The sequence below is a fragment of the Zeus faber genome (assembly GCF_960531495.2).
Source record: "Zeus faber genome assembly, chromosome: 8".
Lineage (NCBI taxonomy): Eukaryota > Metazoa > Chordata > Actinopteri > Zeiformes > Zeidae > Zeus > Zeus faber.
The window spans coordinates 7,643,876-7,670,314 of record NC_137195.1 but is presented as its reverse complement, the minus strand read 5'-3'; the positions used below and the strand labels follow the sequence as shown (position 1 = coordinate 7,670,314).

Genomic DNA, 26,439 nt, shown 5'->3' with positions numbered 1-26,439 from the left:
GCCCTCAGCGAAGCCCTGCTGTTCCGTTACTTTACTTTTGCATCATTTGTTCCAGCAGCCAAAGGGTGATTCGGAACCGTCTGTCAGTTCTACGTCAAATTTCGTTGGCGCATTTAGTAACCTTTCTTGTCAAAACAACAAGCAAATGCTGGGGATTTAATAAGTGATTTATTTGCAGGAAAAGCGTCGTTAAGGGCGTCATGATCGTTCCTTCATATCCTAGGGTCAGGGGAACAGGGTACAGGTTAGATAGTGTAACTTACATGGTAGAAACTCATATAATTGTACAATTGCAGGTGCAAAAGGCTCGTTTTATAACAGTAACAGTGTCGAAAATAACGTTAGATACATCAGCGATTCTCAAAATGTGGGGTCTCAGTCCCCTGGTGGTCCGTGCGTGTACTGCAAGTGGACCGCCAAATCACTGACAAGACGTACAGAGTTTTCGTGTTTTTGAAAACATTATTCATGGTATTTAAAAAAATAAATGTAAAAACAAATTTAATTGTATTTGCCATGAAAGAAAAATGCATCACCACAAGGTAAAGCAGTAGATAGGAACTAATGGAACATTATTATAATATTTTTCATTATTATATGTAATTATTTAATAGTATTTATTATATCTTCTGGGTCCTCCTCATGCTGCTCCATCTTGAGGAGAGCAGGATTCTTCCATGACCTTCACCATTCTGCGCCCTGAATATCCATGTCCTCCATCCCCACCCAGCAACCACAACGTGTGTGTGTGTGTGTGTGTGTGTGTGTGTGTGTGTGTGTGTGTGTGTGTGTGTGTGTGTGTGTGTGTGTGTGTGTGTGTGTGTGTGTGTGTGTGTGTGTGTGTGTGTGTGTGTGTGTGTGTGTGTGTGTGTGTTTTTGTCCAAAGGTCGTTTGCAAATGAAAGGGAACAACCTCTCCAACAGAGCAGCTTCCAACCTTGCCACAGAAAAGCCAAAATGGTGGTTCTCAACCTCAAATTTCTTTGGTGACTTTGACTGTTGAAGACGAGAAATAAAATGCATATCCGGACAGGCGTGTTTTAGATCAAGTTTCCTCTGTATCTCGGGGGAGCCAGTTTCTCTAACACAATACTTTCTCCTTCTTCATTTCTCCTTTTCCATCCACCCTCCCATCAATTTCCTCCATCCCCTCTTGTCTTCTTCTAATCCTCCCTTCCATGTCCCCACTTCCTCTGCTTCCTCCCAGGCTGCTCTCACAGATAACGTTTCTTTCCTCAGGTATGAATGCTGCCTCGGGATTTTCTCATTGCTTTTTCACCGCTGACCCCTGGAAAACCGTTGGGTTCCATCAGAATGAAATATTGAACCGGAGGGGGGGGGGTCGACCCACCTCACAATGGTCTCCCTCCTCTCACCCCTCTCCCCTCCCCACCCCTCTCCCCCCTGGAGGGACTTTGCGGGCTCGCACTCTGTCACCGGCTCCTCCGAGATGATAGGATAAAAATGTCCAAAACGCAGCCCCTTGTAACCCCGGTGCGCCCGGCTCTCCCGCGCCTCCGACCCCGGGCGCAATCACAGCCCCACGATCACGGCTCGTGTTACTCTGCCGATAATGGGCCCGATATTACTGCGCAGGCCGTTGTTAGACCGGAGAGGAAAGCTTTTGCGGAGAGAGAATGTCGATGTCACGGATGCACAATATCTAATGTCTGCCTAGGCTCGTATGCCTCCGCAGAATGTGTTCGACCACTTTCGAGTGAATCCCTCTACAGCACGTTGAAAAGCGGTACGCCAAGAATGCATGACAAGCCCCGGAACAGCGCGACATCGTTTTTACCCAAAGTCTTTTTTTGCATATAAATCAGCGGCAAAGCGCTTTTTTTTTTTTTCGATAGTGTTTTTCGCTAAATCCCCTCGCGGGGCAATTGCTAATCCATCATACTATCAAAGTTCTTCGTCAACACCCACAGGACAGCGGAGGGTGCCTCACTCATGACAGGGTTCAATGAAAACTGAGATTAAGCGATTTATCTTCTCCTAATATCCAACCATGAATATCAAACACGACTGATGCCTTTGTAATGAGGGGGGTGCCTGAGGAGTTGGGCCATCTATTGCACTCCCCCAAATCGATGCCCTCGGGGAGAAAAATGCATGAGCCTCCTGCAGACATTACGGCGCAGAGGCGAGGCGCGCCCCTCTCCTCAGCGCTTTGCCCACAGGCTCCCCGCAGCTCCATAAACTTACTAATCTTCCATTTGCTTATCTTGGAATCGATTTAACTTTGTAGAGCTTGCTGAGTAAGCAATGCACATTTTAAATTGTGCACTAAGGAGTGATGTGGAGGGGAGGCGGTGTGTCCCATTCGTTTGCCAGGGCGACGGGGCTTGCTCTGGCCCTGGCGTTTGTGGGCGTGTTGGTTCAATTGTGGCATGGTGGCGCCGTGTATTGCACTGCTGCCTCACAGCAAGAAGGTCCTGGGTTCAATTCCCGCCTGGGGTGCTGTTGGCACCGTGCTCCGGTGGGTTATCTCCCGAATAGGAGCCTTTCTGTGTGGAATTTGCATGTTCTCCCCGTGCTCACATGGGGTTTCCTCCACCTCACGTCAGTAAGGACCCCCACCAAAAACATGCACCCATCATTGTCTGACCAGCAATGGACATTTATCACCTGGTCCCCGGGCGCGTCTACGTATGCTGCCCACTGCTCCTGGCTGTGCCCCCGGAGGAAGGACAACCCAGGATGGGTCAAAAGCAGAGAATCCATTTCACCGGCCACCATCATGTGCGTGTGTGTGTGTGCAAGCATGTGTTGTAGTGTGGTGTGTTGTGTGATAAATAAAGACTGTTTCTTCTTTCTTCTTCTTCCTGTGTTCGATTCCCGCCTGGGACGCTGTTGGCACCGTGCTCTGGGGGGTTATCTTGCAATGAGGGGCCTTTCTGTGTGGAGTTTGCATGTTCTCCCCGTGCTCACATGGGGTGTCCTCCACCTAACGTCTGTAAGGACCCCCAAGGTACCAGGTCCCCGGGTGCGTTGACAAATACTGCCCACTGCTCCTGGCTGGCCCCCCTGGAGGAAGGACAAGCCAGGATGGGTGAAATGCAGAGGCCACATTTCACTGGCCACCACCCAAAAAAGCAGGTGTGTTGTAGTGTTGTGTGGCCAAGTAAGATTCTCCTCCTAAAAAAACGGGCCGGCTGTTGCAAACATTTCAAACCTCCATCCTTTTCCATATTTAATATACGTTATAAAGATAGATGGGGCCGTGTCTATTTATTTTTTACTAAAAGGGTGTAGTTTGTTTGCTTGGCAAAATAAAAACCTCTTGGAAAAAAATGACGTAAATGATCTTCCCATCTGTCCCTTCAAATAAAGTATTGTCCTTGTTAAAGAAACATTAAATGATGTGTTCCTTCTTTTATCAATAGTTTAAGTGATTAAAATTAATCGGAACAATGCAGTTGTCTGAGCGTCCATTTTTCAAGGACCAGCGCCATTGTGAGCGTATCTTCCCTCCTATTGGCAGTCGCCCGGCGCTCGGCGCTGCTCATTTGCATAAAGTTGAGACCCGCTCGACTTTCCTCGCCGCCGCAAAGCCGTGAGGTCGTCGCCGGTGGTGGCTCCGCCCCCCGCAGCCGGATGTAGCGGCGTGACCGTGCCATTACGGCTCGGAAACGGTGCTAGTCACAGTTATTACAAGATGTATCACATGACCTGGTGGGGGGATATACGAGACCCAGCAGACCTGCCGTTTTGACTTTCACCGCCTCGCGGGCCCTCCGCAGCGTGAACGTCCCGCGGCCGCCACAGGGTTGTAACTGTGGGAACTTACGGACATAATTCAGACACTGTTACAAGCTCACGTGGAGGGAAGCCGAAACACACCGTAGCTCAGCAGAGAAATACATACCATAAAGCTTTACAAGCTCTGCACCTGCGGAAGTATCGTCGCAGTCCTAGGGATTTACAGGGTTTGGGGGGAGGACATCGTGGGCCGGTGCGCAGCAAAAAAAAAAAAAAAAGACCCTGGCAACACAGGCCCTGAGGCTTATTGGTGTGATATCAGTCACTCTGTGGTCTCCGGTCTGAAAGTAACCTCCTCCCCGCCCAGGTCTCCATGTAAAACCACATTCTTTCCTGAGGAGCGGTGTGCTTTTAATTTGGAGGAACTGCAGGTGCAAACCGCCGTTACTGACTCCCAGATGGTTCCACTTTAACTTTGAAACATGGAACAGCGCGGGGTTTGAGCTCTCACGCAGACGCGCAGCTATGGAGGGGATGTGCTGACGGATGGACGGGCGGATGAACGGATGCGCGGATGGATGCGTGGAGGCATGGAGGGATGAAGGGATGGATGGATGGAGGTGTGGAGGGACGGAAGGATGGAGGTATGGAGGGATGGATGGAGGTATGGGGGGAGGGATGGAGGTATGGAGGGGCGGACGGATGGAGGAGCGGAGGCCTTGCGTGTTAGAAAAAAAAAAAACCCCGCGTCGTCCGCTTTAATCCAATTGACGTGTGTGAACATTAACAACGGAGCCGGAGCAGCGGCGAATTAAAACCTAAACCGGCGCTAAATCTGGTATGCGGCGCCGGGGATGGTTTTCAGCTGCGCGCTATTCCTCCTAAACACGGCCAGATGGACGGTTACCGCTGACATATTGTCATTGCCTTGCACACACATGGCAACAACACAGAGAGAGAGAGAGAGAGAGCGAGAGACACATCTCCCATCTCTCACTCCTCGCTCCCATTCAAGCTCCTCGAGTGTGAAACGCTCAAAATGGCTTCCAAGCCAAACTAAGAAACAGATACAAATCGCTTTTTCACCCTCCCGTTCGGTCCAGGCGCAAAACACTTTATCTCACGGCGTTCGAGCGCCGTTTCACCCAACGCTCCAGCGGAGGGGGGGGGGGGGGTTCAAGGGGTGGCTATCGGCGCCCCCATCGCCCTGAGAGCTTCCATAAAAAAAAAGATCCCTCTTGAGCTCGCCGCTATTATCGCCGCATTCCGCCGGAGAGCGCTCCGCTGGCCGACGTCCAGAGGGAGTGAAATATTATCGTGGGAGAACACGCAGGGACGAGCGCGGGGCCAACGCCGGGGGTTGAAAAGGCCCCCGGTGCCAGCCCCCTCCGGGGGGGGGGGGGCTGGCACCGAGGTGGTCCCACCCCCATCACCACCCCTCCTTGTCCTTTTGATCCTCTGCTCCTCCGTTTGCGGGTTCCCTGCATTCCTCCGGGGGGGACGCGGTTTATAGGACGCATTAGATGTTTACGGGGCAGTGGTAAATCAAACGGGACTTTGGCGAAAACATCCCCCCCCCCGCCCGACCCCCCTCTGACTCAGGCTTTGTTCTTTATTTGTTAATGGTTAGTACGCACCACGTCAGGACCGAATCCTTTGTTTATCCGGCGGAGCGCAAGCGAAACCTAAACGCAAACAGACTGTCGAGCTGTGTTTCTTTGCGTTTCCATTAGGGATATTGATACAAGCATCAAGCGGTGGTGGGGGGGGGGGGGATCGGACCCAAAATGAGCGGTGATGGCCGACGGAACGCAGGCTCAGGCCCATGTGTCACTCGCCCACGCGCGAGCCGCCAAGCAATTTTTTCCCGGCCGCACCAGATCGACTGCCTCCCCGTTTCCTGCCTAGTGAATTGAACTTTGTGTTGTCCCTCCGAGACCCGCGCCGACACCGGCCGCGGTAGGTGCCGTTCGTTCTCAGGGGCCGGAGCGAGCCCCCCCCCATCGTTCCACTCCCCAAAGCTCACCTGCAAGACACAACAAGGCCTGTCTCTGCTTTGCCCCCCGCCCGTTTAGGCTTTGCCTCCCTGCTCCATTTATTCTCCCCCTATCTCCGGCTCCTGGAAATTCCCTGATCCGTATCCGAGTTAATGCCATGTCGGGTTGGAATCCGTCTTGTCGGGTTCATTTCATCTCAGTCTGTTTCGGCTCAGCCGCGGACCGAGACCTTCACTCTCGAGCTAACCCCCCCCCCCCCCCACGGCGGCGGTTTATCTTGGCAGGATGGGGGGGGTGATCGGAATCGGAATCGGGGGAATCGGAATCGGAATCGCCCCCCCCATCTCCTGTTTTGAGATGGTTGGATATTTTCGCCGACATCAGCGACCGCCGTCGGAGCAAAGCGGCGCCGTTCCCGGGGTTGGCTTTTCCCGTCGCAACGTGTTCTTGTACGGGGGGGGAGGGGACAGAAAAAGTGAGGGACGCATGAGTGGCTCTGAACAACAGCTGTTTGCAAGATGTTTTCAGCGATGAGGTAACATCACTTACCCGGCACAGTTTGCCATGTCCCATCTCGCGGGCCAATCCGGCCCCGGTGACGAGCGTTTGTAACAATTGCAATCACTGTATATATAGAAAATTGTCATCATCTCGCTTCCTCCCGCGGCTTCTAAGGACGGCGGACGGAAAGCCGGAGAGCGCCCGCCAGGAAACACCATGTGTCGGCCTCAAACCGCGGACGTCGCTGTTCTTTTGGCCCGCTGAGCTACCGTGGTACTCGCAATGTGCTATTTTCGGAGCGTCCATGCATCACGTCAAGGCGAGCCCGCGCTGACACAGGGGACGCCAAGGTGGCCCGCCAGGCTCCGAAAAAAAAACGACGCCGGGGATCAGCTCCGTTTTTTTCAGGGTTGTCCGTGTCTTTTTTTTTTTTTTTGGACGTGACCCGACAGGAAAATGGTGCCACTGACAAATCCGGCCTGAAACATTTTTCGCGCGGGGGAAAACACGCAGGGGGGGGTGGGACGTTTGAACGGGCTTGAACGGAGACTTCCTCGGCATGGCTTCCATCCCTGCCGAAACGACGTCCGCTGGAAATCTCTCGCTGAGTTGTTTTAAAGTCCCTCTCCAGACCCCCCTCCCGCCTGCTTCCCCCTTAAATTCTTCTCCGAAACATGAAAAAAAAATAAAAAAGGGGGGGGGGGGGGGGGGGTTACTAATCGAATCCCGCGCATTATCTCAAGTTCAAGTTCTGAAGCCAATTCTCACGTGTTGTCAATTACGAGAGGGCGAGGGCGACGAGAGAGACCCCTCCAAGCAAAAAAAGCCTGGAGGCGGGAGGAGACGGATTAAAGGGCTGGAGCCGCTCAGTCTCAATGAGGCTGAGCGAGGGTGAACGCGGGCTGCTTATTTGGGGTTGAACGGGGCCCGCCTTTCCAGCTTGCGCAGCCCCCCGTCAAGGGCTTGAGACCTTGAGCTTTCGCGTAAAAGCGAAAAAAATTATCAATCACTTCAAGAGACATGTTAGGGTTTAAGACGAGCGAGCGGTACGGGGACGGGACGGACAGGGAAAGAAAAATAACAAAACTAAAATAAATACAAATCAAACGGCTCCATTAAGCCGGGGCCGTGTGCGGTTAAAAGTGAATCGTGGCTGAATCCCCCCCCCCCCCCCGAAAAGCCGCGTTTTCTGTGTGTCGGGGGCCAACCTGACAGGGGCCAATAAAAGGAGAATGCAGTGAGATGCCCTCACCCCCCTCAGGACACACTAATAGTGCCAGTCACCGAGCTCCAAACAAGATCGTGCAAAAGGCCGACGAGCGAGCGAGCGAGAGAGAGAGAGAGAGAGAGAGAGGGGGAGAGAGGGAGAGAGAGAGGGGAAGAGAGGAAGAGAGAGAGAGAGAGAGAGAGGGAGAGAGACAGAGAGGGGGGGAGGGGGAGAGAGACTTTGACTTTTAAAGTTCCTTTTTTTTCAGTAAGAAACATCAGCAGAAACTTGAGAGAGAGAGAGAGAGAGAGAGGGAAAGAGAGAGAGAGGGGGGGGGAGAGGGAAAGAGAGAGAGAGGGAGAGAGTGAGAGGGAGAGAGGGAGAGAGAGGGACAGAGGTGGGGGGGGAGGGAGAAAGAGAGAGAGAGTGAGAGGGAGAGAGATTCCAAAACACTATCCCTGCATGCTTAAACAGAGGTGTAGGGCTGGTTTCACGTTTCATCCATTTCATTGTGATGGAACAAACACGTCCAAAGCGACAGGATCTGGCCGGGGTACGGGACACCGGATCAATGGAAAGATTACGGTCATCGTTTTCTATATGACAATTATTATTTTATTTTTTTTTTAGTATTTTCAGGGAGCGTAAATGTTTATTGTGCCTCCGGGGCACGTAAGTACGATCTGACCTCATCCTGGTGGATGGGGCGATATCCCTCTTTAGGAGGAGCGCGGAGGGAGATGGAAACCGGCTTCAAACCCAAACCCGTAAATCAACTGCTTTTTTCGTTCCATTTCTCATTTCCCCGCAGAGAGCAAGAAAGACGTCTCGTGCGCCATTAGCGGCGAAAAGAGCCGCGGCTCGTGGGCGTAAAGCGAGCGGCCTGGAGGGCCCCTGCGCTCCAGTCCCCGCGCCGGGACGAGGCCGCCCGGCGCCCTCCCACCGTCCGCCCAGAGAAATGCGTGTAGCGCCGGCGGCGGAGGCGGACGACAACAGCTAGATACATCGGGGGGAACATTTTTTTAAATGAACCGTTGCGGCGGGGGGCTCGCTTGTGTCCGCGTGGAACCCTGTCGCTTTTCCCCGCAGGCGCTCGCTTCCCCCAGTCATTAAGGAAGACACGCGCTCGGAGAATAATGAGGAGAGACGCCGCGAGAGGGAGGTGCCGAAAAGCTGATGGAAGGAGAGAGAGATCGACCGCGACACACAGCGGGAGATTGAAGGCGGGAGAACCGCGCGCGTGTGTGTGTGTGCGCGCGCACGCGTCTGTGTGTGTGTGTGTGTGTGTGCGTGTGTGTGCGTGTGTGCGTGTGTGTGTGTGTGTGTGTGCGTGTGCGTGTGAGAGAAAGAAGAGGGAGACAGAGGTGATTACTTTCTGTTAATCCAGTATCAGCTTTCCTCAATTTGGAGGCTTCCCAGTGCATTACTCATTATCTGCGGAAAAGTCTGTTAAATACAGATTAGCGGGTGAGAAGTGGGATGCAAGCGGCCTGAACTTTCTCATGGAACTCATTCCTGAAACAATCTGGCTTTGAACGGGTTATCTGAGCCTTGTCCTCTCATGTCCCTGCTGTTTCCCTGCGTTGTGTGTGTGTGTGTGTGTGTGTGTGTGTGTGTGTGTGTGTGTGTGTGTGTGTGTGTGTGTGTGTGTGTCTCACTCTCTCTGTCTCTCTCTCTCGGTCCAGCTGTGTTCCATATTTCAGCGTTCTGCTTTCCAGCAGACTTTAAATTGAGCCATCCCACCGTAATTCAAAAGGCAAAGACCGAGAGCCTTTAAACTTTTATCTGCCACAGTTCCCCTCGAGTCGAATCGAGCCCCCTGTTTTTTGTTTTTTTTTTCTTTTGGTTTTGTCTTCTATTTCTGATTCCCCGTTGTTTTATCGGTTTATTTGTTTTCGATTACCTCACCGCGCCGAACAACCTGAGCCGGCATATTTTCTTCATTATTTCTTTTCACCTTTGAAGAGAAAATCAATATATATTTATATCGAGTCCCGTTAAGTGACTTGGGATGAAGAACCAGCGCCTCACCGGTTGCAAACTCAATTTTCTAAGGTTCGGTTTACATCATTTATTTAAAACGCTGGTGGAAACATCCAACCTCACAGTTCTGCTCTGGTACACAGTTCCCTCATTTTTTATTAAAATGGATTTTTTTTATTCATTTTTACCAATTTTACCAGTCTAAAATAAATGTTGACGCTTGTTATTTATTGGGAGGTAACAATGTTGATATCTCAGCTTATTTAAAAAAATAATATTTTCTTACCCCATTTATTTATTTATTTCCGCGGGGTTTTTTGCCGTAACTGTGAACTCAAAACACCCGGAAAAGCCTCAGACTCCTTCCTCCTCCACAGTCAGCGCCGCATTCTCTGGCGTCAGGCCAAAACCATACGAGGCAAGAAAAACCATCCTTCAAAGATGTGACCTGGATCGACTTTGTGTCACATGACCTGGGGCTGGGCAGGGGGGTGGGGCGGCGCCGCGGGGGGCCTCACTCACCGCATTGAATCCTGGGAAGAGGTTGACCGCTGAGGCTGCGTCCAGGGGGAAGGGGAGGAACCGCTTGAGCCCCAGCGAGGGCTGGGCGGCGGGCAGGGCCGGTCGCATCAGCGCATGCAGGAGGCCGTTCTGACACGTGTTGCCTGTGAAGAGAACGGTCGAGAGGTCGCGTTAAAATCTCTTGTCTCGGGAAAAGATCACTGGAGCCCTCCCGGTTACAGAGCACGGCGCCCCGACCGAAACGGGTCGATTCCCGACCGATGGTAAGTTTCCAGTGATGTGCCGTTCTCCCCTGGGTGAGAACGGCACGTCAAGGTGTCCACGTCCACAGATTCCCGGCTCTCTTGTCATGTGATGAGGACATACAGTATACCGTAAAGAATAATGCTTTGGAATATGAGGAAAAAAAGGGTGATCTTAAATTTGATGACGGCTATAAAGTATAACATACTTTTTTTACATTCAGCAGTGCACCGTTACAGAAACAGGTTTTCTCAGAATCGTAGAATTCCATCTACTGCAGTTTATGCACCAGGCTTTTTTTTGTTGCCTCATCTAAATGAAAATGTTATTCGAGTTCTTATTTAAATGTTATAGCGTTCTATTTATACTGTATACATCGGTTGTTGCCTTAACGGGTCCCATAAAGATTAAATAAGAACTGGAAATCAGCGTGTTCGTGCGCTCATGACGGAGGGCTACGACACGGGTGAGACAGGAAATTGTATTTGGGGCCGCGGAGCGAAGAGCGCCGCAAAAACGAAGAGAGTAATAAACATATACGCCGGTATGGGAAGCGTGCTGGGACCAACGCCAACTCCTCCGTTCCCGCATTCCTGCTTGCGCCGCTTCCACGCGCCGTTGCCCCGGCAGCCTCCCCCCTCGCTCGCCCCGATCCAACGTACGGATCGAGGCGAGCGAGCGGCCTCGGAACCGGCGGGGACGCGCTCCAGCGTGATGTCACCCGTCTCGGCGGCGGCCTTTCCTGGCCGGCGCGTAATAAAAACATTGTCCTGCTGTCGCTCCGGCTCTCAATATCCTGGCCGGACCCACGTTGCGTGAACTTCCTGTCCGCGCGATCACATCCAAAACAAACGAGCGCGCTCGCGGCGGCCGCTTTGTTTTAGGCGACCCGCCGATCCACACAAGTGTTTTTCCTCTGAAACCACCTCCTCCTCCGCGGCGGTCTCGAGATGGAGACGTGCTCATGGGATGAGTCAATGACAAAACGGGGCCTGTGACACAGAGATCTTGTAAAAACAAAAAGTAAATACTTCACTTTTATTGTCTTATGTGTAAGCCACGCCAGCGGAGCGCTTTATGAACCACGAATTGGAACCAGCGGAGGCCCGATTTCAACACGGGGATGAAATGAAAAAAAAAAAAAAAAAAAAACGTAGAGAAAACCATCGCAGCTTTCCAAAACATTAGGGATTAAAGAAGCCATTTCGCAAAACTGTAATGAGAACCAGAGGGAGTTTTTTTTTCCAATTTTTTTTTTTTTAATAATCGCAGCACATTTAACAACGGTGGAACTCTGGGCCAGCATGCCTGCACACTAAAGCCCTGCCAGATACCGGCACTAAACCCCCGGCATGAGACAAATAAAGGCAAGGTCTGCCACGTTTCGGTCCCGTGGCGGCGGTAAGGAGTAAATAAAAAAAGCGCAAGTGACCGTGCAAAACCGACCCAAAAAATTAAGAAGAGACAACGCGCCACCGCCTTTCTTGTAGCCGTCCCGCAGCGCCTCTCCCGATCTGTCGTCCGCCGCCACTCTGCCGTCGCCGCCGCCGCCGCCGGGGCGCCGCCATCTGTCGGAAGGGGGAGGCACTCCGCGTGGCTTTGCCCCGTCGAGGCTCGTCGGCGGCCGTCATCCCACCTGACGTCAGGCAGGAACAACGTCGCGGACGAGCCAAATCCAAATCTAAAATCCAAATCCCGCCCGCCCGAGCCCCATCCGACAGTACGACATGCAGAGTCACAGCAGATCCATAAAACTTTAGGCCTGAAGGGGGGGATTATCCTCCAACGGGCTGAGGAGCGACAAATGGCGCGCAGGGATCTCTTTTTCTTTGAGGGGGGGGTGGTGGAAGGGAAAACATTTGAGCGCCTGGTGAAAATGTGGCACGCCGTGATGGATAGGGACAAAAAAACAACAAAAAAAAAAAAAAAAACGGGTGTCATGGCAACTGTGAGTATGTGACTTTCTCAGCCCGCCACCTCGCACTCGCGGTTGCTTTTGTTCGACGGCAGAGCGACAGCGCTGCGTGGACGTGAATGTCCCCTCGTTTCTCGTTTTGCCGCACACCGCGTCGACACCCTCTCTCCTCTCTCTCTCTCTCTCTCTCTCTCTCTCTCTCTCTCTCTCTCCAGAGACCCTCCGGGGCCCGTCCTCCTCAACCTCCACGTTATTTCGGGCGAGGGAGAAACAGGTGATTCATTTCCAGTTTCCTCTTGCTGGGAATGGCAAATTAACAATAACTATCCCGCCGACGTGTCCGAACACAAGGGCACATTCCAGGCTGGAAGACTGACTCAGAGGGTTAGTGTTTCAGCTCTCATGGGCCCGGTCGTTTGTCATCACCGGCTCCAGTGCACGAGGAGAGAGCTTGGCTTGAAAATGGACAAAAAATAAAAATAAAAAAATCCCTCCCTCCCTCCCTCCCTCCCTCCCGCCCCCCCTTCCCTCCTCGCACGAGAGCAACATGGCTATTTTAATCGCCTGTCGGGACCGCGGCACCACAGGCGGCGCCACGGCCGCAGCCCGCCACGCTCCCTCCCAGAAGCGGTCACCGTACGGTCCCCGGCACAGATGGCGTCCTCGGTGGCGGGAGGTGCCGGTGCTCGACGTACGCCGGGCTGGGAAACATTAGCGCCTGACTCCGGCAACGGGATTCACGGGCGCCAACGTCAGCGCTGGGAGCTCAGGTGGGCACGGGAGTCCAGCTGGCCCAGGCCGGCGATTTTTTTTGGGGGGGGGGGAGGGGGAGAGAGTCCCGTTCCCGAAAACGGTGAGCGGGTCACGGTCATTAGAAACAGCGATAAGAGGGCGGGGGTGGTGGGGGGGGCGCAAGGCAAGCAGTCCGGACGCAGAGCTGCAAACGTGCATCAGAATGTCTGGTAGCGGGAGGATTTTTCCGTCTTTCGCTGATGTTTTTTTTTTGTTGTTGTTGCCGTGCAGGCACCGTCCTTCGAGGCAGACTTGAAGCGATTTGGAAGTTTTGTCGAGGACTTGCCTCTACACGTCCATCGCCTCGATACAAAACTCCTTAAACTGCCGCTCGCTTTGAGCTTCCGTGGTCAAAAAAGCATTTCAATATATGGAAGGGCTCCACATATGTTAAGTGACAAGAAAATATTGCAAAATATATCAGATGCAAAATACTTGTTTGGGGGAAAAAGTGGCAATAATTGCAAAATTCGGCAATATATTGCAAATATACGATTGGATGATATATTAGCAAGTGATTGTTTCGTTATTATGACTTATATTTTTTGAATACTAACTTCCAACCTATGGCTGTGTCCTTCTTGAAATCGGTTTTATAGTTTTAATATCAGTTTTAATATTTTAGATCTCCAAACATATGAATGTATTTATGCTGCCCCAGTTGGAAAGACGCAGCATATGGTATATGTAACCCTTCTAAGTCGTTTTGGTTGCATAAGGTGTATGTAACCCTTCTTTGTCGTTATGGCTACGATTTGGTGCTGATGCAATGATCCTGACATGCAAACGTATCAAACAGCAAAACACTGCAACGGGAAGATTATATCCAGCGACTTCCCGAGCAGCGACCGCTGAATTATCCATGAAACATCCCATCATCAATGCTGCCGGCCTTTCCCATTCCCCCCATTTAATGCTCCAATACACAAACAGCATTAAAAACAAGCTCCTGCAACATGGAGGACACACTCCGCCCGTGCCACAGTGGACTCTAAAGGTATCCTCCACTCGGGTGGGGGTGGGTGGAAAAAAAAAAAAAATCACTTATCTCGGCTCAAGCGTTTTTACTCGTGCGTCCGCGCATCGAGAGGAGAGCGAGAGTAAAAATGTCTGGAGGACGCCGGAGCCACGTTAAATAATTAATCGCCTCCTGCCGCTCTCCTTCACCTCCACCTCCCCGGCGCCCGGCGCGTCCCGAACCCTCCCGGATAAGATCCGTCCGGAGAGGCCGAGTGGCACGCAGCCAGAGAAGGCGGCCGTCGCGGGGAGGAGCGGCGTCCAGGCGCTTCTCATTTCCCTCGGCAAATACAAATCCAATTATTAGATAAGTGCCGGGTTCAATGGAAGATGTCGTTGCGTATGCCGATGACAATCCAGAAGTGTCCCGCGCCGCCGTGTTTGCCGGGAGTTCGCTGATTGTGTTCCCTGACCCCAAATAGGAGCCGGGATCAGTTATATTCCCTTTTAACCGCGGGGACAAAGGGGATTAAAGTCACGTCACCCCAATTAAAATGAACAAAGCGCGCACGGAGGGTGTTTTTAAGACATTCACAGACTTTCCAATTAACCTCCGGTGAAAAAGGACTCTGTTTAAGGGTTGTGTTTTTTTGCTTCTCTACCGAATTCCAGAAACCCCCATGAGCGCATGACACGCGGCTTGCATTGGGCTCCAGCCCCCCCCCCCCACACACACACACACACACACACACATACACACACACACACACACACTTACACACACGTGTGCGCGGGGTAGCGCGGCTCTTGCTGTTGTCATGCCTTTGGCGCACTCGTAAACACAGCTGTCTCAGAATGTCGTCCAACAATCACTTCCCGTGCACTGTGTACGCTGAGGTTAACCAAAGAGACGTTAGCGTCGTGTTAAACTCCGAGGCAGCACATACATTAGCGCCGGGCCTTGGACTTAAAATTTGAAAAAAAAAAAAAAAAAAAAAAAAAAAAGGAAAAAGAAAAACCCACTAATGGCCTGTGTGATTGCAACCCGCACTAAAGAGCGCTTTAGCCGGCTGAGTGATGGTGCTCTTAATGCTCCACCTAGACGGGCTTAAACTAGAGGTCATTCCCTCTCATCTAGCTTGCATTGTCGTGGGTATTCTTCTTCTTTTTCTTTTTTATCGCCCCCTTAATGTTAGATTTCATAGAGGTCAAGGGTCGTACGGCGCGACTTCATCCGCGAGCGAAGAGACTTTCACCGCGATGTGGCTGCACGGAGGGTCCGGGGTACGGGGCCACGGTTTGTTTTTGGAGGTGGAATCTGCGTTTCTAACGTTCCAGATCTGCGTGCGTGCGCGTGTTCAAAGCTCGGATTCCGACGAGAAAAAAAAAATAAAAAATTAAAAAAAAGGGAGTGAACGATGCCCTTTTCTGCCCTTTTCTTTTTGCCGTTTTCCCGTCTGTTTCTACGCTGAATGTTAGCCGGTGGAAAAACGACTCCCCTCGTTTTCGCAACGTAAACTTTTCCCCAACAGGAGCTCCTGGTCTTTATGGCCCTTGACAGAAATGTACACAAAACACAAACAGATTCCATGGTCAGTCCACAGTGATTATCATTCAAACTACAGCGTGCCACACATGTGTCGGTGTAGAACTGGGCTGTTCTCAAAATCCACACCAAGCGTATTGAGCCAGATGTGCACCCCCCCCCCCCGCGCTCGTCAATCGGTGCTTTAAATAAGAAAGTTAAAACATGGGTTCTAAACGAAAACAGTGTTCCCTGTTGTTCTGCCAATTGCCACCACTCACTTTCTGTCAAACTACTGGACATTTTCAAATGCTCAGAGGCATGTTACGCATCTGTTATTTAGCTGGGAAACACAGGGCCAAGTGGGGAAACATATATACAAAATAAAGGTTGCATAGTTGGGCAACCAGATTTGGGACATTGTCAACCATCTTGTGCAGTCTGGTTGCCCCGTTGTCAACCACTTTTCATATGTTAAAAAAATATATAATAATAATAAAAAAAAAATATATATATATATATATATATTATATATATAATATTATATATATAATATTATATTATATATATAAATATATAATATAATTATATATATATATATATATATATATATATATATATATATATATATATATGTGTGTGTGTGTGTGCATGTCTGTGTTTGTGTGTGCCGTAAAGCTCTGTACGTTAAGAAACGTCCCCTAAAAAAATGTGTCCATAATTATAATTTTCGTTGATAAAATGAGTTTATAATTATATGGGATCATTACCATTCAATTATAACGTGATTCAAATTCAGCAATCATTTTTTCAGCCTTGGCCTCAACAGCTGATGCGTGCTCGCCAACTTGGCAACCGCTTCCAAACTTTAGTGTCGAGCCCAGTATTGATAAGTAAAGTCCCAAAATGCATCTTGTTCGCGGTTTGATTAATGTGAGAAATGCCGTTGGATGAAAGAAATGTTTTAAAAAAACAAACGTTGTTTTTTTACATCTGGCTAGGCAGAAGGATTGAACGATATGAGAGAATAATGTGGGTATGATTTTGTTTGTATTCTTTGGGTGATTGTGCACTGTATTATTCTGTTTCAAGAAAGAAAAATCAAGTAAATTTCTAGGAACCCGAAGACGGTAACGAGTTCAAAATCTTGTCACCAAGAGAATGTAATTGAATTGCCCTGCGCTTCACCAACCAGACAATACTGTATATATAATAATAATAATAATAATAATAATAAATTATTATTATTATTATTATTTGATGCCATCACTGCACCTGGGGGCTTATTCATTAACCCCCTCCTCCTCTTCCTCCTATTCTTCCTCCTCCTCCCCCCATTTCTCCCCCCCTCCACACAGCAGCAGAGCAGACAAAATCCTTCTCACTCTTACAACATGCCACGCTCTGTAATTCCAGCTCACTGTTAATCCTCTGGGAATAAAAAAATAAAATAATAATAATAATAATAATAATAATAATAATAACAATAAGAGCGAGAGAGAGAGAGAGACTTCTTCATTGAACAAATCACACCCACCTCAACACCCCGCCCCCCCCCCCCCTCTCTCTCCCCCACGCTTTCCCTTTGACGCACTCAGAACTCCAGATCCCTGTGTAATTATTCCTGCAATGTGACTGTAAGCCAGCCGTGTGAAGAGCACTTCAAGCGGAGCCACTCGCGCAGTAAGTCTTTCTCAGCCCTCCCTCTTGTCTCATCGCCATCAAACTAATGGAAGGAGCCTTGCGACACCCCCCCCTCCGCCCCTCCAACCGTCGCAACCATCCACTCCAATATCCTACGAGGGATTTCCAAGTGGCTGTAATGGTGAGGGCCACCGGCGAACCCAGATCCCAGTTGGACTTCCTCTCCCATAAACCTGTAAATCTGCAGAAACAGAAACAGCCTCAACGGATTCCGGAGCTCGGAGTCGCTCAGATTTTGGGATTCGGCCAAATAAAGGGGAATGCGATGGCTTTGAAAATTTGTAGTGTGCAAACAGTACATGTGCGCGTATAAAATATTGGGTTTTTGGTTTAGGGTTAAGGTTAGGGTGCTATCCATCAGTGTCAGGTCAGCTAAGTGTGCGACTTCACGCTCTTTCGCCTTAAAAGCGGCCGCAGCTCAGCAATCCATCTTTTTGGCATCTACACCTTCTACAGTACAACAGGCGCTCGGTGCACGTGCATTTTCTTTGCAAAGAGCGGAATCCACACTCGCTTGTATTGGTACGACCATAACTAAGCACACGTGCAAAAGGGTGCACTCTCTCACACACGCACGCAACCACACACACACACACACACACACACACACACACACACACACACACACACACACACACACACACACACACACACGCCTAGGCTTCACACAAATCAGCTGAAAGTGAGAGAACTCCACACTCTGTTTTAATGGAAACCAGCTCTTACAATCCTGAAGAAATAAATCAAAGTGGGACACATTAACTGTTGTGTGTATGTGTGTGTGTGTGTGTGTGTGTGTGTATATATATATATTGTATAGATATAAATGTATACTGTATAGATATATATACTGTATATATATAAATATATAAATATATATATAACTATATATACAAATAAATAAATGTTTTTAAATATATGTATTTATTTATTTATTTATGTATTTATGTATGTATTTATTTATTTATCCTGCATGTCCACGTTCAAAAGGAGCCCAAAAGAAATAAAAAAAAACACCCGTGCCCAACAACCAACAAACACTCACCAAAAAACATGCTGCTGCTCTCCATGTCTTCTCAGGCATGGGGCTCCGTGCGTCCTCTCTGGTGCCCTGCCAGTGTCCGTGCGTCCCCACACTGCAGCCTGGGCATGTCCATGTACTCCTTAGGGTGTGTGTGTGTGTGTGTGTGTGTGTGTGTGTGTGTGTGTGTGTGTGTGTGTGTGTGTGTGCGCGCGTGTGCGTGTGTGCGCGCGCGCGCGTGTGTGTGTGTGTGTCCAAGTGCGCAGGGTTCAATCCCAGAGCGTTGTCGACAGTCAGCCAGTGTGCATGCACGCTCCACTCCGCTGTCTGTGTATACCTCCGTAGTGGCTTTTCCCTTCGCCTCAATCTATCTCTCTCTCTCTCTCTCTCACTCCCTCTCCCTTGCCTTTCTCCCCTCCCCTCCAGCCCTCCTCCTCCTCCTCCCCTCCTCCTCGCCCTCTCCCCTCTCCCTGTCTGTGCAGCCCTCCGCACACTTGCTCCTCTCTCTGCTTCTCGTCTCTCCGAGGTGTCTATCTACATTTTCCAGCAGCGACGGCTTCTTTACAAATGCATTGCTCTTTCTCTTCCCCCTCTCTCTCTCGCCCTCTCTCTATCTCTCTCTCTCTTGCCCTCTCTCTCTCTCGCGCTCTCTCTCTCTCGCGCCCTCTCTCTCTCTCTCTCTCTCGCTCCCTCTCTCTCAGTCCCTCTCTCTGTATAGGTGTCTCATCTCCACTCCGTGTCAAGCAAGGCTTTTTCTTTCCCCGCCGTCTCGCCTCGATTTGATCCTATTCCCTTCTCCCTCGCACTCTCTCTTCCTCTCCCTCTATCTCCCTTTCCCGCTCCCTCTATCTCGCCCTCTCCCTCCCCCTGCTTCGGTCTCCAGTTCACTCATTCTCCTTTTTTTTTCTTCTTTTATTCTGACTGTTACTCCACTCTCCCTTGGCTCTCACTTGTGCTTTCTTTCGCCTTTCTCTCTCTCTCTCTCTCTCTCTCTCTCTCTCTCTCTCTCTCTCTCTCTCTCTCTCTCTCTCTCTCTCTGCTATCCTTACAATGTTTTCATCTCTTAGACATTCGCTGCAGGCAGTCGTTCTTTTCTCACCGTTTTCTTGTTATCTTGTTTTCTCCTCTCTCTCTCTCTCCTCTCTCTCTCTCTCTCTCTCTCACCCCCTCTCTCTATCTATGCTGTATATACTGTACTATACTGTATATCATAATCATTCTTCTCTGCTCACTAAACCTTTCCCTCATTCCATAACTGAGCATGTTTTAAACAAACAATCCCATAATAGTCACTTTGTGGTAATTCAAAAGGGGTCGTGCAAACGGCGCCGTGCGAGTTTGGAAATAAAGCACATTCGAAATTGCGCTCATAGAAACCCGATTAATTTCCGCTCAGTCGCTCATTTCACTTGGACGCCTTTGCAGCGTTTTCTGACGATCCTCCGTGTTTATCAAAGTGCAGACGTCCAGCTGCTGAGCTGCGCTGCAGTGAGACCACGCTTCGCACGCACCTGGATGTTCCAACGCAACTGAGCTGAGCTGTTTTGATAATGAAGCCAGCGCTCCGACGTCATCGCCGGTAGCAGCATTAGTATACTTAGTAGTAATAATAATATTAATATGCACGTAAACACTCTGAGTGGCCTGTTTACATGCATATTAATATCACTCACTTACTCGCTCATTTATTTTACTTCATTATTCTCTCCCTCTCTCTCTCTCTCTCTCTCTCTCTCTCCCGTGTTCGGGCTACTGGAGCGGTGGGTTCGGGGTCTGGGGGAGAGCTTCTCCTTCAAACTCTTTATCGTCGGTCCTGTTTACACTGTGTCAAACACATCCGTCCATGTCCAGGTGAACACTGTTTTGGGGGTGGCCAAGCTGGCCATTTGGAAAAGCAGAAGGAACGCTGTGCGGGGTCAGCAGGGGTCAGTATACCCGCCTCAGGGTGGAGTTTGAGTTTTACAAACTGACCCTTTGGGACCCTTTCAGGAGTGTACGGGGTGTTGGGGAGGTGCTGTGCTCGGTCCAGGATGATTCCTTCGTTGTTAAGCTGTGATTTTCCTGTGGTAGCTGTGATCTTTTTCTTTTCTCCTCTCTCTCTCTCTCTCTCCCTCTCTCTCTCTCTCTCTCTCTCTCTCTCTCTCTCTCTCTCTCTCTCTCTCTCTCTCTCTCTCTCGCCAAGGAGGTAAACTGTACAAAGGAGGAAGTCTGGGCTACAAAGGGAGCTGTCCTGATAGTGAACAGCTGTCTCAAACCTGGTGAAGAAACCAACAGATCCCTGCGATACTACACCGCGTACCAAATTATTATGCAAATGATATTTTTCTCTGATTTTCCTAAATAGTCGATGCAAATGACAGTCAGTATAATTTTCAAGTCATCAACCATTAGGGTATAATTCAAATGTTATTGAACAAACCTCCCAATGATAACAGTATTTTTTTCAAAAATAAAAAAACTCAAAATGCACTGTTCCAAATGATTATGCACAACTGAGTTTCAAAACATTTTGTAGGTTGTAAAGAACTGAAAATGGTCATTTGTTGAATTTGCAGCATTAGGAGGTAATATTTACTGATATCAAAAGCTGTTTCAATCAAAAACATCTTAACAGGCCAAGTTACATGTTAACATGGGAGCCTTCTTTGATATCACCTTCACAGTTCTTGCCTCCATTGAACTTGTGAGTTTTTGGAGAGTTTCTGCTTGAATTTCTTTGCAGGACGTCAGAACAGCCTCCCAGAGCTGCTGTTTTGATGCCAACTGCCTCCCACCCTCATAGACCTTTTGCTTGAGGATGCTCCAAAGGTTCTCAATAGGGTTGAGGTCAGGGGAGGATGGAGGCCACACCATGAGTTTCTCTGCTTTTATGCCCATAGCAGCCAATGACACAGAGGTATTCTTTGCAGCATGAGATGGTGCATTGTCAGGCATGAAGATGGTTTTGCCATGGAAGGCACGGTTCTTCTTTTAGTACCATGGAAGAAAGTGCTCAGTCACAAACTCTCTATACTTTGCCAAGGTCCTTACCACACCTTCAGGGACCCTAAAGGGGCCCACCAGCTCTCTCCCCATGATTCCGGCCCAAAACATGACTCCATCACCTCCTTGCTGACGTCGCAGCCTCGTTGGGACATGGTGGCCATCCACCAACCATCCACTACTCCATCCATCCGCACCATCCAGGGTTGCACGGGACTCATCAGTCAACAAGACTGTTTGAAAATGAGTCTTCATGTATTTCTGGGCCCCTTGCAACCGTTTCTGCTTGTGAGCATTGGTTCGGGGGGGCCCAATAGCAGGTTTATGCACAACTGCCTCTGGAGGATCCTACACCTTCAGGTTCGCGGGACTCCAGAGGCACCAGCAGCTTCAAATACCTGTTTGCTGCTTTGTAACGGCATTTTAGCAGCTGCTCTCTTATTCCGATGAATTTGTCTGGGAGAAACCTTCCTCATTCTGCCTTTATCTGCACCAACCCGTCTGTGCTCTGAATCAGCAGCAAATCTCTTCACAGTACGATGATCACGCTTAGGTTTTCGTGAAATATCTAATGTTTTCATACCTCGTCCAAGGCATTGCACTATTTGACGCTTTTCGGCAGCAGACAGATCCTTTTTCTTTCTGATATTGCTTGAAACCTGTGGCTGCTTAATAATGTGGAACGTCCTTCTTAAGTAGTTTTCCTTTAATCGGGCTCACCTGGAAAACTAATTATCACAGGTGTCTGAGATTGATTGCAGTGATCCAAAGAGCCCTGAGACACAATACCATCCATGAGTTTAACTGAAAAACAAAAAATGTAATGTTTATGACAGTTCAATCCAATTTGCATAATATTTTGGAACGTTATCTCTGAAGAGGGATGTCTGTACTCTTGCTGCCTATTTGCCGGTTGACTGATTTGTCTCTGGTTTTTGTCATGTTTTTTTGGTTCCTTCATGATCAAGTTGCTGCTGCTGTGACATGACTTGCTGCAAATAAAGGAACCTTAAAAGTCAAAGTCTCTCTCTCTCTTTCTCTCTCTCTCTCTCTCTCTCTCTCTCGCTCTCTTTCACAAACTCAGGGGCAAATTCATAAAGAATGGATTGTGGCCGCAAATTACACCATGCGTTGCTTATCAAATGCACCCGCTTATCTGCCCCGTCTCAACGTCCCATTCACAAGATGTTGTGCTCATGACACGACAGCGCAAAGCCATAAAGTTTTGCAACTGAGTGCAATTTGCCCTTGTTTTGCGTCTGACCGTAATCATCCGTGTGGCAAAATAGATCATCTGTGCATCCGTGCGTCAGCGGGGCGTTCATTTAGGAAAAGGAGTAAAATAAATACATCCAAAATAATAGAAACACACTGTTTTTATTAGTTTTATTTGGAGAAACGGGAAACGGTATCGCGCTTTTTCATGCTTACAGTCACGAAATCTATTGAATCATGTCCCGGAGCACGATTCTCCGACTTGCTTTGTGCTACTCAGAACAAAATTTAATCGAATGCATTTCAGTTGGGAGATTTTCCTCGACTTTAGCAGGGGGTGGGCCTGGGGGAAGCACCCTCTAGTTTTTTATACGTCAAAAAAACCTAATGGAACAAAGGGTAAATGTTGTGTATTACGGATAGATTTTTGCCCCAGACTCCCTCAAAAAAGAAAACTCGAAAACTAATCACATCCCTTGTGACAAAAGAACAAAAGAAGGTGTGTGTGTGTGTGTGTGTGTGTGTGTGTGTGTGTGTGTGTGTGTGTGTGTGTGTGTGTGTGTGTGTGTGGGGCTGGGGAGGGTCATGGGTGTATACAATTTTGGCAACAAGGTTGGGCAAGAATAGGGTTATAGGATCATTCCCTCAGTATGAATTTTATTCGAAGATACAATTTCAATGTATATAAATGTCTGCCTTTATTTATGATACACTGTACATATAGCTCGCACGCCACAAAATCTGAATGTACCCATCAGCCAGTGCGGTAAACATTTCCATGGTAGAGTAACAGCGAGCTCCACCAATCAGAGACGTCGCTCTTGCACTTTAGGATTGTGTAGTACTTCTCTATGACATCGCAAATCAAACGATTCATATCATACGGGCTTGTGGCTTCTAGGGTGTAGTCGGTTATTTCCATTCAAATTTCCATTATTTTCAAATCCCAATGTTGACAGGTAGCTCAAATTGCACAACGGAGGGGGCACTTTTTTTGTCCAGACAGTCACCACCAACTCTCTGAAGACGGTAAAATCATTTAAATCTAACAGTGTGTGGCTATTAGCGCTGCTGTTTGTGAATTGGATGTTTTTTGCAGTGGCTCATTTGCATAGAAAGGGGCCAGTTTTGCACCAAATGTATGAATAATACCTGCAAATAAATACATGCAAATAGCACCGGCGAGACGCTATCTGCGCGGCAGCTCAGTTCGGGGTGCATTTCACCATTTGCGGTTGCTTTGAGAATTAGACGGACGCTTTTTGTGTTTTAGCGGCCGCAAAAGTTGTGCGATCCTTTTGTGAATTCGGCCCTCAGTCGTTCCCTTTGTCTGCTCCATTGTCTTTTATTTATTCCCCCCCTCTAACGTTTCCTTCTTTCTGTCTTAAATCATTCAGTGTTTTCCCTCCCAGTTTGGTTGTAATCAGACCATGCCGGTGATGTCAGGACTGCTGCCGATGGTGCGCAGGCACACACACACGCACACACACGCGCCTGCGCCCGCACACGCACACACACACACACACACACACACACACACACACACACACACACACACACACACACACACAGGCTTTCACAGTCAAAGTGAGCAATACCCCCATGCAGAATCAAGCTCCTTTCACACCAAACCTGATAACCTGTTTATTAGCAGCTGAGACCAACGTGTAGCTGTAGAAATGTGCAAACACACACACAGACACACACAAACAAGATCAAAAACAGACAAAAGCATGAACAAACACACACACACACGCACACACCCACACACACACAGCATAATCCAGGCATTCAGCATAGCCAAGGGCCACACAAAGTGTAGAAAGACAGCTGCTAACCACAAGCAAGCCACACCGCCATTCCTGTGTGTGTGTGCCTGTGTGTGTGTGTGTGTGTGTGTGTGTGTGTGTGTGTGTAAGCAATCTTTCTGCAAAACAGCCAGGTGATCCCTCCTTTAAGACGTACATTACAAACTAGGAGACATACGCCGCACGTGGGCGTGCACTCCTTCTCCGGTCCAGGGTTTGTTTCACTGTCGCAGGCCCCAAAGGAGGCGATGGAGGCGACGTAGGTATGAACGATGCCCGATGCTCCAGTTTACCGTCCCAGCGGACTCGTCCCTACATATGTCCCCCCTCCCCCCGCGCACGCGCGCGTCTTGTCGAGTCCCCGGCTTCGCTCGCCCATATCCCCCCTTTACGACTCCCTCGCTCGTTATTTAGGAGCCGTCTCTCCATTGTCTGTTTCATTGTTTGGTATTTTGCAACTGCAGCCGGTTCAAAACATGCCTGTTCCGAACGGGCTGCACTGCGCATGTAGGTGACTCAGTCGCAGAGGCAGTGCCTGCCCGTTCGAGTAATCGACAGACAGACAGGCAGGCAGACAGACAGAGATTCCATCCTCCTTTCTTTATGAGTGCGGACGTGAGTGACTCGGTCGCAGAGCCCTGAAGCCCCGCCCCGCTGCTGCCACAGAGCGTCCTTTATGACCTCAGTCACAGAGCCCTCCCGCTGGCTCGCTCTTTATTCAAAACGTATAAATACCACACGTGTCGGCGGGTCCAAATTGCGCCAAATTCGACACTGCACGTCCTTGGGTCCCCGGCAAAACACCCGCCGAGCGTTTGATCGATCGGATGAACGGTTGTCGAGATAATCGAAGGACATACAGTACATATCTTCAGACAGACAGATTCCTTCCTTGGCTGTGGCCTCCGTCGCGCGGCCCTGAAGCCCCGCCCTGCGGCTGCGCGGAGCTGAGAGCGACGCCCTGCGGCTGCGCGGAGCTGAGGGCGACGCCCTGCTCTGCTTGTTTATTAATGTCACACGTGCGGCGCGTCCAAATTGCAAACCAAATTTCGACACTGCACGTCCTTGGGAACCCCAGCAGTACACCCGCCAAAGGTGAAACTCAATAGATCGGATGAACGGTTGACAAGATACTTGAAGGACATGCGGACAGACAGACGGATGGACAGACAGACAGACAGACAGACAGACAGACAGACACAGATTCCTTCCTTCATAGGTGCTTTTTTCCGGGGGGGTTTCGTGGACCGACGCTATCTGTGACGACAGGCTTTGTCAATAAATTGGATTGGACACCTGCATATTTTTGCTAATGCGGTTCTGCTTCCCGTCCCGCATTCCAGATGTTTGTATAAATTCTTTGGAATTCCCTCCAATAAATCAGCCCTTGTTGCGTAACTAATATTCGGCGTTATCTGTCTCTCTCATCGTTCATTTAGATTGCATAATTCTGGAGCGCAATGCAATGAATTTGACTTCCACGACGGCGATCCCTTCACGACACGAAACAATAATATCAATTTATCACCCTGCCCTGCATCTGTGTGTGTGTGTGTGTGTGTGTGTGTGAGGGCGGGGGTGTGTGTGTCACCGCGCTGATTGGATCTCCACCTTGCCCTGGCCGTGGTCCCCGGCACCGTCCTCTGATGGTCCCACTGTAACGCCGCTGAAGGTCAGACAGAATTGACCACCGCTGAGCCCCAGACTCCCCTATCGACTACAAATGAGATGCTCCCGATCAGAGCCACGGCCCTCCACATGCACACACACACACACACACACACACACACACACACACACACACACACACACACACACACACAGCTGATGACATGACAACTGTTTCCCGTAACAAAAAAAAGAAAAAAATGGAATCGATCTTTTCGACTGTTGCAATTTCTCTCCTCCACATCATCCGCCTCTGACTCCTCCGCTGCGGCCATTTTGCACGGCACAGATGTTTTCAATTAATCCCGAATTCCCTCTCTCCCTGTCTCACACCCCTCCCCACCCACCCCCGCCCCGTCCTATCTCCATCTCTCTCGCCTCCCTCCCTCCGTCTCCTCATCCTTGTCTCGCGCCCGTCTCCCACCCTCTCCCTCCGCCGTGCCCCCTCCGTCTATCGCTCCCCCTCCCTCTCGCCCCCTCCCCGTCTCGCATCCCGTCGCCCCGCCCCCTGCCTCCCTCCGCCTCCTTATCTCCCTCCCCTCTTCTCCTCCCCCTCCCCCTCCCTCTATCGCTCTCGCTTCCTCCCGCTCTCCCTCGCCATCCCTCTGTTTCTCTCCCCCTCTCCTTCTATCCCTCCCCCTTTCCCCCCAGCCCCCCCACCCCCACCAGCCCCGACCACTCAGACCCCACTTCCC

At 49.8% G+C, this 26,439-nt stretch overlaps 1 protein-coding gene across 1 annotated transcript in view; it reads right to left on the bottom strand.

Annotated features, from left to right (window-relative positions):
• znf385d (zinc finger protein 385D) overlaps positions 1-18,420 on the bottom strand; it is a gene marked incomplete at its 3' end in the record, with an annotated part of 49,504 nt that extends 31,084 nt beyond the window's left edge. The window contains exons 1-2 of the mRNA XM_080004931.1: positions 18,096-18,420; positions 9,915-10,057 (exon numbers count right to left, since the gene is read on the bottom strand). Of these exons, the coding sequence (XP_079861057.1) occupies positions 9,915-10,057; positions 18,096-18,120 (168 nt within the window). The 5' untranslated portion in view covers positions 18,121-18,420. The remainder of the gene's footprint in view (positions 1-9,914; positions 10,058-18,095) is intronic.
• Positions 18,421-26,439: the final 8,019 nt, after the last annotated feature.